Here is a 13,349-nt window from a genome sequence, read left to right as displayed (position 1 = left end):
AAATTATTTGATCTTTAATTAAAAAAAAGACATCCCGCCAACAACAGCAAGGCGTTTTTGTTGAACAATTAGAAAAAGAACAATGCACCTACTTACTAGCCAGACATACCTTGCAAATCAGAAAACTACATAGACTTAAAGAGGTAATTAATGTATCCTGTGTTAATTTAATCACTGGGTGAATTAGATAGCACAATAAACAAAGAGTGACAGGGAATACTCGAGAACCAATTCACTCAAGATTCTTGTTTTTCAAAAGCATGATCGAACTCGTAGCATCTTTAAGGGACCCGAAAAATCATAAAAAACAATATAACAACATCATGTCGAAATCCTTTTATAAAAACATGCAGATTAAATTCAGAAGCAACATCTAACAATTCCTTAATTATACCCAAATCAAAGGCAACATCCAACAAGTATCATCCACGGTACTCAAATCCTACATCAATCAAAACCAATTATTAAATACTTACCAATTAGTTATATGAAGGGAGGTTTCGAGCCTGGAGCAAGGGACGTCCTACTACGTTCGGCAGAGCAGAGTAGGGAGGCTTCAACGACGCTGCCAACACTAACATGCAGCAGTAGCGGTGCGCCTTCGATAAGAAGGAGAAACACCTTGTTCCTCACACTTTGGTGGAACGACGTCACCACGACTGAGATTGAGGAAGCTCTGATTAACGCGACAAGAAGCACATCGTGGTAATGCGAACATCGTTCTGGAGCGGTCTATGGAGGTTGACTATTGCCCACACGTGATGGACGGAGGCGCGACGTCCGATGAAGGCGGAGAAGAAGTTTACCTGATGATCCTTATACTCTGGCGTAGCCGTGTATGATTTTTAAATTCTGCTGCAGTTAAACGGTGAAAGGAGAGGAGAGGGTTTGGTTAAGGTGAATTTTGTTTACTTCGGTGAATTTTTAGATATTTCTGAAGTGAGGTGGGCTTCGGGGTCCCGGCCCAAGAGGATTTGGCAGGTTTTTAGCTGGACCCCCTTTTGGTTCCCTACCATTATTGATAAAAAATTTATAATAATATTTAACTCTCTTATAATAAATATTTAAAAGTTTATCAAATTAGAGAAAAGAAAGTATATCATCATTATTAGTGTTAACCCTATGTTGGCTTGGTCATTTTCCGATAGATTATAATGTAAAAGACCAATAGGTCCAAGGGCCCACTTTATCAAAAAAATTGAAAGCTCACATCTAGGATTGGATGAATGGCAGTTAGTCTATATAGTCTAAAATCGTCTAGTAGTCCAAAATTGTCTAGTAATTAGCTAGGGTTTGGTAGGGCACTAGAGTGGGTCAACCATTGTCATTTAACAATCACCTAGGTCATTCCACTAGTGACTATTGACGATTGACAAATCGTTAGGTTAATTGGATATGTTGGTCGAGGTCAATTGATAGTTGGTGAGGGTAAGGTTGGGGTTGTTCGACGAAGGTCAATCCCTCTGCATTAATAGATAGTTGTTTAGAGTAATCTGACAATTCGTTGGTCGAGATAAGTCGGTGCTTGATAAGTCGAAGTATGTTTTTAGATAGTCGGTATGTCCATTAGTTGTCGAGTGCCCTATCGAATTAGGTTGGCAGGCGGTTAGAAGGTCGATCAACCAATGTCAACAAGTCAGGTAGGTTAGTCAGTCGAACAAATAGTAACAATTGGTCATAGGACAATTTGCTAACTGGTGGACGAAATTGTGATCCATGTTCTTTAAGTTGTACTCATTGTAAAATTATGGAATTTAAGAAATTGACACGGGTGAACACAACTCCGTTCAACTAACCAGCAAGTGTACTGGGTCGTCCAAGTAATAAACCTTACGTGAGTAAGGGTCGATCCCACAGAGATTGTTGGTATGAAGCAAGCTATGGCCACCTTGTAAATCTCAGTCAGGCAGATTAAATTTGTTTATGGTTTCGAAAATAGAAATAATAAAATAGAAATAATAAAAGGGATAGAATACTTATGCAGATTCATTGGTGGGAATTTCAGATAAGCATATGGAGATGCTGTATGGCTCAAGGACGCCTGCTCTCCTACTGCTTCGACTCAATCCTTCTTACTCCTTTCCATGGCAAGCTGTGTATAGGGGTTCACCGTTCGACGATGGCTACTTTCTATCCTCACGGGAAAATGGTCATCTGCGGCTGTCACTCGCATGGCTAATCGTCTGGAGGCATCGCCTGGCCGAAGGCTACATCCCATCCTCGCAGTGAAAACTACGCTCACGCGCTCTGTCACAGCACGGCTAATCACTGGTTGGTTCCCGTGCCTACTGGAATAGAATCCCTTGATTCTTTTGCGTTTGTCATCACGCCCAGCACTTGCGAGTCTGAAGCACGTCACAGTCATTCATTACCGGAATCCTACTCGGAATACCACAGACAAGGTTAGACTTTCCGGATTCCCAGGATCCTACTCGGAATACCACAGACAAGGTGAGACTTTCCGGATCCTCATAAATGCCGCCATCTATCTAGCTTATACCACGAAGATTTTGTTGGGGAATCTAAGAGATACACATTCAAGCTCGATTGCATGTAGAACGGAAGTGGTTGTCAATCACGCGCGTTCATAAGTGAGAATGATAATGAGGGTTATCTAATCATCACATTCATCATGTTCTTGGGTGCGAATGAATATCTTGGAATCAGAATAAGAGAGAATTGAATAAAAGAAAATAGAATTGCATTAATACTTGAGGTACAGCAGAGCTCCACACCCTTAATCTATGGTGTGCAGAAACTCCACCGTTTAAAAATACATAAGCAAAAGGTTCAGGCATGGCCGAAAGGCCAGCCCCCAAAACGTGATCACAAGATTCAAAATACAATCCAGGATGTGATTGTGATAGTAAAAAGTTCTATTTATAATAAACTAGCTCCTAGGGTTCACATGAGTAAGTAATTGATGCATAAATCCACTTCCGGGGCCCACTTGGTGTATGCTTGGGCTGAGCTTGATCAATCCACGAGCTGAGGCTTCTCTTGGAGTTGAACTCCGAGTTATGACGTGTTTTGGGCGTTCAACTCCGGATCATGACGTTTTTCTGGCGTTTAACTCCAGACAGCAGCATGAACTTGGCGTTCAACGCCAAGTTACGTCGTCAATTTCCGAATAAAGTGTGGACCATTATATATTGCTGGAAAGCCCTGGATGTCTACTTTCCAACGCCGTTGAGAGCGCGCCATTTGAGGTTCTGTAGCTCCAGAAATTCCATTTCGAGTGCAGGGAGGTCAGATTCCAACAGCATCAGCAGTCCTTTTGTCAGCCTTTTTCAGAGTTTTGCTCAAATCCCTCAATTTCAGCCAGAATTTACCTGAAATCACAGAAAAACACACAAACTCATAGTAAAGTCCAGAAATGTGAATTTAACATAAAAACTAAGGAAAACATCCCTAAAAGTAGCTTGAACTTACTAAAAACTACCTAAAAACAATGCCAAAAAGCGTATAAATTATCCGCTCATCACTAACCATCCGAGATAGGTCAACAGTTGATTAGCATACGGTCAATCTTGATAGTTGGGTAATCAGTCAATCGAGGTCCATAATAAGTGGACAGTTGGACGGTTAGGATAGACAACATTGGTCATAGGAGAGTCCATTAACTATTTGTGGTAGGTCGGTAAATAGTTGACAAGAGGTTAGGGTGGGTCGATGGATGGCTGGATGGTTAGGTCAATCAGGGTCAACCAACGAGCGATCTGTCAGTCTGAATTAAACTACAATTGGTCGGTTGGTAAATGGTAGCTTGGTTGGAATCTATCGATGGGCGAGGTCAATCACTTATCAAAATTAATACTATCAAAATTAACTGGCAGAGACCTTCAAGTATACCCATACGTTGAAGGCAAACAAGGAGAGATTTGTTGGCGAGCGGTCGGCGGCCCACTATGTGAGTTTAAATTAATACTAAATTTCAGCTTCATTTGGTTTAAAGTCAATTATTTAACTATTATCTTAATCATAACTAACATTTGTAACGCAGGAGGAGTATTAGCAGTGGTTGGAGGCCACAATACAGTAATCTCAGCCGTCTGGTGGAGCGGATGACGTCGGCTCCGAGACCTCAGTCGTGGATCCTAAAAGGATTTGGTGCGAGACCACCTCTGAACCACAAGAATCGTCATTTCGAGTTGTGATCTTTCTTTGCCAGTGGCCTCCACTCCTCCATGTTGGTGCTTTTTCTGTGATGTGGATTTGACACCACAATACTACCGGCAAGTACACCAAGTTGTACCAAGTAATAAACTCACGGTGAGTGAGTGTCGATCCCATGAGGATTAACAAATTAAGCAAGCAATGGTCAATCGATTAATCTAGTCAGACAATCCAAATTAGGTTTTTGAAAGGTTTGAACATAAATAGCAATATAACAAAAGCAAACAGTGAGTACTGAAAGATAATGTGATTTAAAAGAATTAAGGTTTTAAAGATGTTGAGACATCCAGATCAATAATTTTCACTTTCCACGTTGATTATGCAAAGATACATCCTTGGCAAATAATTAATAATTAAATTCCAATTCCTTGGTAATTCAATTTCTCTTTAACCTAATTAATTATTAATTCTTCAGTCAATTACTTAAGAAAAGAGTTAAGCACCTGTACTAATTTATAAGCCACACAATTCATAAGAATCTCCCTTAGTTGATTCAATGTCACTTATCAAATCTAGTTTCAAAACTTAAGAGTTGTGGGAATTGGTTTTCAAACTTAATTCAATTAATCAATTTTTCTCAGAAGTTAAAGGAATTCAAGTCAGAAAAAAATTGTTTCCCAACACATTCAAACCCTTTAGAATGAAGAACGAAAATCTTTTCTTAAGAAGATATCAATGCATAAATTAAAAGTAGGAAACACTAGTGTATTAATCCATAGAATCAACAGCGAGTTCCTAACTTTAACCAAGGAGAATTAGTTGCTTATGTTCTTTAGAGAAATCCTATAATTATGAAAAGTAAGAAGTGCCGAAGAAGAAAAGAAGATCCCCCCAAGTATCTGACTTCTCTCCTTAAATACTAACCCCTAATGAAATTCAAATTCAAACTAAAATAGAATCAAATTTAAAATAAAATAAAATCCAACTAATTAATGTTTTCCTCCAACCAAGCTTTCAATCTTTTCCGTTTGCAAAATTTCAATTAATTCTGTGATTGGTGGGCCTAAGTTGAGCCTTTGATTGACCACATGAATAATGAAGAATTGAATACTTAATGGCTTAGTTTAAGTCCCATGGAAAGTGTCCATAATCTTACGTCGCACGTGAAACTAAATCTTGATTCAAATTACTCTCCGTCTCTTCCATGTTGCACGTGAACAAACCCACGTTGAACATGGCCTTTATTTCCTTTAATTGTTGCCTCTGTTTGTTCCATTGTGTTGTACATAGAAAAACTCACATCTCACGCGAAAGTGTAATCATGCGTACTACGCATGGTTTATGCATACACACGATAGCCAACATCCCACATAAGAGCTTTCATGTCCCACATCTATTCTTCTATGTACCACGTTGAAATGGGGTCATGTGTACGCATGAATGAGCAAATTCCACCATTTGTACACATGGGTCATGCGTACACACGCCTCCTGTTTTGGCATTGCACACGAATGCTCCCACGTTGCACGTTGGAGTGTCTAGTGCTCCTGGGAGGGCATAATTGATTGGCGTGGAACACTTGCTCTCCCACGTTGCACGTGAAGGTTGCTTTCCAATACTTTGTGTCCAGTGAGCTTTCTATTTAATTCAAAAAGCTTTCTGTATTGCTTCTCTAATTTGTTCTTCATGCTCAAAGTGACTCTTGGCCTCTTTTTCTCTTTAATTATTTGCTAAATCTCTTCCAAATTCCCTGAAATCAATAAATACACACGAACTCAAAGTATTTCTCAATTAAACATGAAATCTTTGTCTAACTTACAATAATTTTTAATTTATCGAATGGAATTCTAAGAAAAAAATACTAAAGATGTGAATGCATTACTCTACCTTTGTCTCTACCACCAACACTAAAGAAGCTAACACAGGAGCTTCACCAGCAGCAGGAGCAATCTGAGAAGAGGTATCGAGAGATTCTTACACGCGTTGCCATCAGTTTAGACCTGAGGGAGAAGTTGGAGTAGCTCGAGGCTGCGACAACAGATGAAAGAGTACAACCAATAGATGCGCGCTGGAGGCATCGGTGTCGTTGCTTCCAACGATGCTACTGGTGGGCATTCGACGGTAGCACCTACTCCGCCGCCGCAGCAAGAGGACCGTAACACTGTCGCCGCCGCCACCAATGATGATTACCAGGATCTGTATGTGTTAGGTTTTTATGCATTTTTGTTTGTTTAGGGTACATTAGTTTACTTATGTCACATTTTATTGTATTCATAATATTTACTTTTAATAAAATAATTTGTTGATTTCTGCTAATTTTAGATTTCTAATAACGATTTGGTTAAACAAGAGTTTTAATTTGAATTGACTGTTACTTGTGGCTAGACTGTACCAAAAAACTAAAAAATAAAAATTCTACTGATGGATATGCTGTCAGAATTATTCGATGATAAATTTTGGCGCAAAATGGCACCAAAGTTACCATCAGATTAATTTGACTGTAATTATCAATCCAGGTTCGACAATTCATTGAAAATACTGACAAAAAATCTGTCAGTAATTAGCGTTGGACTGAAAAATTCGCCAGTAAGAGATTTTCGGCGCCCTTTATACCATCAACTATAGGACAACGGTAAATCCGACAATAATATACTTAGCGACAGATTTATTTGATTAACTCGATGATAAATTCTATGATAATGAGCATTTTTCTTGTAGTGTACATAATTTAATGCATTAAAAATTTAAATTTTGTATTTTTTTTATATAAATTTTTTTTTTATTAGTAACATTAACACGTATCTTTAGCACTGCATACAAAATATTTTGCGATTAATTTGAAAAACTACCATTATACTAGATAAATTATGACAACCAACCTAAAGTCCTTGGCTTTCGTGGTAAAAAAAAAAAAAAAAAAACAAGTAAAAACTAAACACAAAACTTATTATCATGATTTACGGATAAGAGTTATGCAAACCCATCTCAATATTGATCATTCAATTTGTTTATTATTGACAAATAAGAAAAAAAAAGTTGATACACAATCTATTGAAATCAAACTAGATTGACATACAAGTAAATTAATTATATTATATAACATGTTTTAATAAATATTATATTATTTAAAAATTGATTAGATAATATATAAACTAATGTTAAATTTAAATTATTTATATTAAAACTATTTACAAAATATTTATTTGATAATTTGTATATAATTCTATATAATTATTCAACTAAAAGTAATATAAATTAAAATATAATATATTAGTTTAAAATTTTGAATTTATTTATTTTCGAAAAAGTAGACATAGACATTTTATATTAGAGTTATATAAAACTATATATTCATTTGTTGCTTCTATTTAATATAATTTAAAATATAGTTTATTAGTTTAAAAATTTGAATAATTTGTTGCTTCTATTTGCTTTAGTTGTCATACTTTATTTTCTTATATGATGTTTTTTGTTTTGGAAATAATTAAAGAAAAAATTGAAAAAAAATTAATAAGAATGAGAAACACCAAAATGTAATATATTAATTTTATAATTATGATATATTTGAATATATCTAGTAACAAAATGTGACAAATTTAAACTTATTTTGGTCTAAAAAAATAAATAAGAATAAAAAGTACAAAAATATAATATAAAATTATGAATTAATTTTATAATCATAATATATTTGAATGTATTTAATAAAAAAATGTGTCAAATTTAAACTTACTTGAAAGAATACAATAGATATACTATTAACATATATAAATTGTAGAATTTTAATATTTGTAACTAAAATTTTTATAATTATAATTATTATTATGATATTTTTAATGTATATTTATTGTATTTAATTAGTATTTTATGTTTTAATGAATAATAACAAAATACGAATTTATTCTTTTAATTTTTTAAATTTTTTTTAAAAGATGATTAATTGATTTTTAAGTTTTGCCAAATCATTAAAATAATTGATATAGTATTATTAGAAGAGAAATACATAACTTTTTATTACAAAAGTTAGTGTTAACTTTTATATAATAAAAATAAATAGATGCGTCCTAATTTTAACGTTCGAACACAAGTGCATGACCTTGTTCACCTATGTTATTTTCACCTATTTCTTAGACATTTTTAAGTGTCCATTCATTGTTATATAAAAATTCTGACAAAAAGGACATACAAAGTATTTCTCAATGAACAAGATAGAGGCACCTAACGGTGTCCACCAAAATTATACTCAACTAACATCTTTTACCACCAAATTGCAAAGAAAAATCTTTTCTCTCGTTGTTGTAATTTGCATATAGCAAGTTTACTATATCAGCAAGACATAAGGAATGATAACAATAGTTGCCATTGGACTTGAAAATAGCCAAATAATAATATAGAAGTAGGAGAACAATTAGGGGATACTTTTTGCTGAGAAGAAGAAGAGTAACTTACGTTAAATGACATTCACAAAATTACACATAAGAACAAACCTATGAATTATCATAGTTAATGTCATTGGCTACTCCAACATTGTCAAGCAAACGGGTTTATTGTTGCAGAAGAAACAACTCGATGAGTCTATAAATAGGGGAAAAGTATCTATTTCACAAAAGTGTAGGTCGCATAAAAAGGTCTCAAATGAAAAGTGTTCTTCATGGTGACAATTTACTTGTTCTCAGGAGGAGGACCACCAAAGAGGTAATTCAAGGAAGACCCTCCACCTGGAGCGGCATGAACCTTTGTAGATGGTCGATCCTACAACAAAGGGAATCAACGATTAACAATAGATAAATTTTACTCAGCATGTCAAACACAAGCTTATAACCAAGGATCATAATGATTTGTTAGAAAAAGGATCATAATACTGGCAGATGTGAAAATATCAACTTTCACTCCTAAAATATAAAGATAATATAATGATGAGATGTAATATTATATTACTCATTTATCCTAGTACATCAAGCCAACCCACTCCTCCACCATTGGATGGAATGTGGGACCTATACCCATATAAGAGATAGAATAATTACACAACTTTTTTCGTGTATAATTTATTTGAGATGTTTAATAAATAAAAATAATTAGTAAAAATAATTATAATTTATTTTTTAATATTTATTAATTATTATAATAATTAATAAATATTAAATAAAACAAATTCTAACTTTTTTTATTTTTCTATCATTATCAATAATTTATTGTTTGAAATGAAGACGAAATTAATTAGAGACATGAAAATATAAAAAGACTTGTTGGGTAGTGCAAAAAATTATTACAAATGTTTTGGTCACATTGAAAACTGTAATTATAAATGTGTAATCAACACATTGACTAAAATGTTAATACACATTAAGTTGATATAGTGTCTTTAAGGTTAGAAGATCAAAATCATAGACAAATAATAAAATTTTATAGAAATGATAATATGATATACGATAGAGATCTTTTAAAATGAGAAATTTAGTAAAGTGATAAGTTAAAAAGTTAGTTACTTTTAAATTAAAATGATAGAATACATGTTTTATAAAAATTATAAAATTAATGTTGATTAATTTTTTATTTTATTATTTTATTAATTTCTTGATTTTAGAGGATCCAAATTCTACAAAAATTAGGATGTGAGATTGCTACACGTCACGACGAGCTACGAACATATATCACTAGCTAGCACAATAGAAAAAGTAAAAGGGTTGATACCGTGACGAAGTTACCACAGTTTTGTCCCTCAGCACGATGGTAATTGTTTTTAAGATAACCAGGAACATCTCCAGGTGGAACTTGCTTATCATCTGGTGATGTAACAGTAGTATTTTCTGTAGGGCTGCTACCATCTGCAGGCTGACCTTCACTGCTTGCAGCTGGAGCAATGTCTGCAGCTGGGACATTGTCTGCAGCCGGGGCATTGTTATTGGCAGCCTCATCAGTCACAAAGAGATAGTCCAAAGAACTCTGACCACCACCGGCACTCACACCGCGACCCATTTTCTGTCAGCTTAGAACTTGTGTGGCTAAACCTACATTGCAGCATTGCATGTTGCTTTAATGAAATAACATAAACATAACTTTAAATTCACTAACATTATGCAGTTAAAGGTAAATAAGTTAATTACCTCTTATTCATCTATGACGAATTGTGTACACGGGTAAATGTATGAAGAACAAAATAATGACATCAATGGAAGTTTTGCGGATGAACAAGTTCTTATTCATGTCTATAGTGATCACCATAAAACTTTAAAGGCTTTTCACTCTCGTTGTTGATTAGAAGAACATAAACATTAGGAAGTTCCTCTCCTAATAATAATTATCCTTATTTTATTCATGAATCTTTTGGGCAATTTCTGGAAATAACCTTTAAATATGTCACATGCTATATCAAGAGGTGGACACCGTTAAACTTGTTCTCCAAATATATCAAAATTTTATATCTTTTTGTTATTATCTTTAGACACTGCTTACAATACGGATCTAAAGAAAAGAAACAAAACAATTCCAGGCCCTGCAAACCACACCCACGCTCAAAGTGCATGGAATCAATAATAAAAGATAGCAAATGGAATAAAGCAACACATGCTGAATCTCACAGCAAGTGACCCCATCAACGAATCAAATATATAAGCATGTTCTTTTGTAAGTCAGGAACCAAAAACATAGAAAATAGTGATAACTTTGCAATGTAAGTTGAATAATTGATAATTTTCCAATCCCACCGTTATCTAATAAACAACCACTGATAGATCATAGCAAAAAGACAAAAGTTATGAACAATGTCTTTTAATTAAAAAAAGAAAAATGCTCATGAACTAGAAATTTACAACATATGTTTAAAAAAAACCAGCGACAGAAACAGAAATGTATCCTTTTATTTCAAAAACTGAAAAGAAAAAAATATTCAACGAGAAACTTCCCATCAAATTCAAGAAAACAAATAAGATTTCATAGACACATAAAACTACTAATGGGAATTAAGCTGTCCCACTGGGTAATGCATTGGATTGAAATGAGAAAGAGAAACAAGTGAGATTTGAGATTTGCTTACCTTTTCTTTCCTCTCAGAGATCAATAAATCGGAAAATGTCAACAAAGTCGGTGAGGATCAAGAACGAAGACACACACTATAAATAAAATACGATGGTAAAATGGAAGGAGAATTCTACGGTACAGAGCTTGTTTCACACAAATATTAGAGATTTTTTTTAACCATGAAATCGTGGACGGTGTCTAATGTGATGACCAAATGACACAAGCAATTTAGTCGGGTTAATTCTTCTATGAATTAAGAAAACACGTAAATGTTTTATGCTATATGCCCCTTAAAATCAACCACTAGTATAAAAATATGGATATATTATATATAATAATGTTATTTGTATGTATTTATATAAATATATGTGTAATTTAATTTATTTTTAATGTGTATTTATATTTTAACATATATTTTATATTGATAGCTGATTTTAATAGTTAATTTTTTGGTATATACCTACCATTACTCTACTATATAATATACAAAAGCTGAAAAATCAATTCTAGTCTCAATCCTAGATGCGCCCACACACGTTTCCTAAACCCAAAAACACTGATTCACACAATACGCAACGAAACGGCCTGAAACGGTTGCTATGATGGTGGAGGAAGAGAGTAGAAAAATCGAAAGCGACGTGTTGGTGGAGACTGCTACCGTTCAGTTCCCTAACGAACCAGATTCTGATGCAAAGGGGATGATTGGTGGTTTGGCTGACGTTTGCGGCAACAAGGTTGGGTTGGAGCTTACGTTAGGGCTTGAGCTAGTGTCACGTGAGCATCATGTAGTGGTGCCATTGAAGAAGAGGAGAATTGATTTGAAGGATTTTTGCGGCGGGATAACTGGTGATAATGGTGCGTGGATGATGGAGACGAGGCTTCAGTTTCAGGCTTTCAATGGTTCAATTTTGACTTGATTGATTAGCTTTAGTTTTCACTTTCATCATTTTTAAAAGTAGTTTCTAGCTCATTTTGTTCGATGTGTAGATTACATAAAGCATAATATTCTTGTTGAATATATTACCTTTATTTTTATTTTTACTATGTGCAGCTGAAAGACTCCACATTTTTGTTCATAGATTTTCATCTTCTGTATCCACATGATCCTATTGCATTTTAAAAAGGAAAAACAAGCTTTCACACCTCCAGTTGTACACTATTTATTGCAAAAAAATTTAAAAAAAAAGGCTCTTAAGCATGTTCTATTATATAACAAGATTTTGAAATATATTTGTTTATCAATATGAATATGTCTCATTATATAGCATGAAGTTAAACTTTGATTTTGATTTTGGTGTTTGATTATATTTAAATTTTTATTGTTATTACTCCTTTACTCTTATTAGTTTTAGCTTCTTTTAATTCATCTTTTTGGATTTTTAATTTGATTATTATCCAAAACGTGTTTGATTATAATCAAATTTTAAAGAATATTTGGTGTATGTTTGATTATAGTATGATTTTTGAACTTTGAATTTGATTATAATCGGATTTTGAAATATAATTTCAAACATGTTTGATTATTACCTTTAGTAATGTTTGATTATAATATAATTTTTTAACTTTGATTTAATTATAATCTTAAATACATTTGTTTATAACTAGATTTTAAAGTATGATTGGAGTATGTTTGATTATTACCTTTAGTAATGTTTGATTATATCGAGTTTTGAACTTTGGTTTGTATTTGGTATTTAATATTTATTCTTGATATATTAGTGCTTTTGATTAGAATACCGACCACATATAAGTACTCTTACTTTACATATAATTCTTGTTTTTTTTCAGTCTAATTACTTTAAATAGTTCTTAGCAGAGTAAGGGAAAGCACTAATCCAAAATTATCCTTTGATTAGTTTATGAGGGCCTTTGGACAAAAGAAAATGGGACATCCATAAAGATAAATAAAAGAATGTCAAAGTGATGATACAAAAGGTGGAATTTGATTTGAGAGGTAAATGAGTCTGCACTATTATATTTTTTTTTATGATGACTTTTTTTCTCACCCAACCCTTATAGTGGCTCTTCATCTTTTCCTTGGTGTGGAAACCGACCATCTTGTTCATTTTAAACACATCCTTTCCAACACTCTTTCTGGAAGCTCTTGAACCTTCATGGTCACTGTTTCAACCTGTATCAAATTCCCAAAATGATATTTTGCTTTTGCCAATGTCGAACACTTATTCTCCCCTTGCCACCTATATAACTGGCCTGTA

General features: G+C 33.6%; 1 protein-coding gene across 1 annotated transcript; it reads right to left on the bottom strand.

The window, feature by feature from the left end:
- Nucleotides 1-8,775: 8,775 nt before the first annotated feature.
- Nucleotides 8,776-10,092, bottom strand: LOC130973093 (protein SPIRAL1-like 1). Its single transcript, XM_057897493.1, has 2 exons — nt 9,808-10,092; nt 8,776-8,865 (listed from the first exon to the last, which is right to left on the bottom strand). Exons 1-2 carry the CDS (start codon nt 10,090-10,092, stop codon nt 8,776-8,778), a joined length of 375 nt encoding a protein of 124 aa, XP_057753476.1.
- Nucleotides 10,093-13,349: the final 3,257 nt, after the last annotated feature.

This window comes from Arachis stenosperma, chromosome 4, assembly GCF_014773155.1.
Source record: "Arachis stenosperma cultivar V10309 chromosome 4, arast.V10309.gnm1.PFL2, whole genome shotgun sequence".
NCBI classification, from domain to species: domain Eukaryota; kingdom Viridiplantae; phylum Streptophyta; class Magnoliopsida; order Fabales; family Fabaceae; genus Arachis; species Arachis stenosperma.
This window is presented reverse-complemented; position numbering and strand designations above follow the sequence as displayed.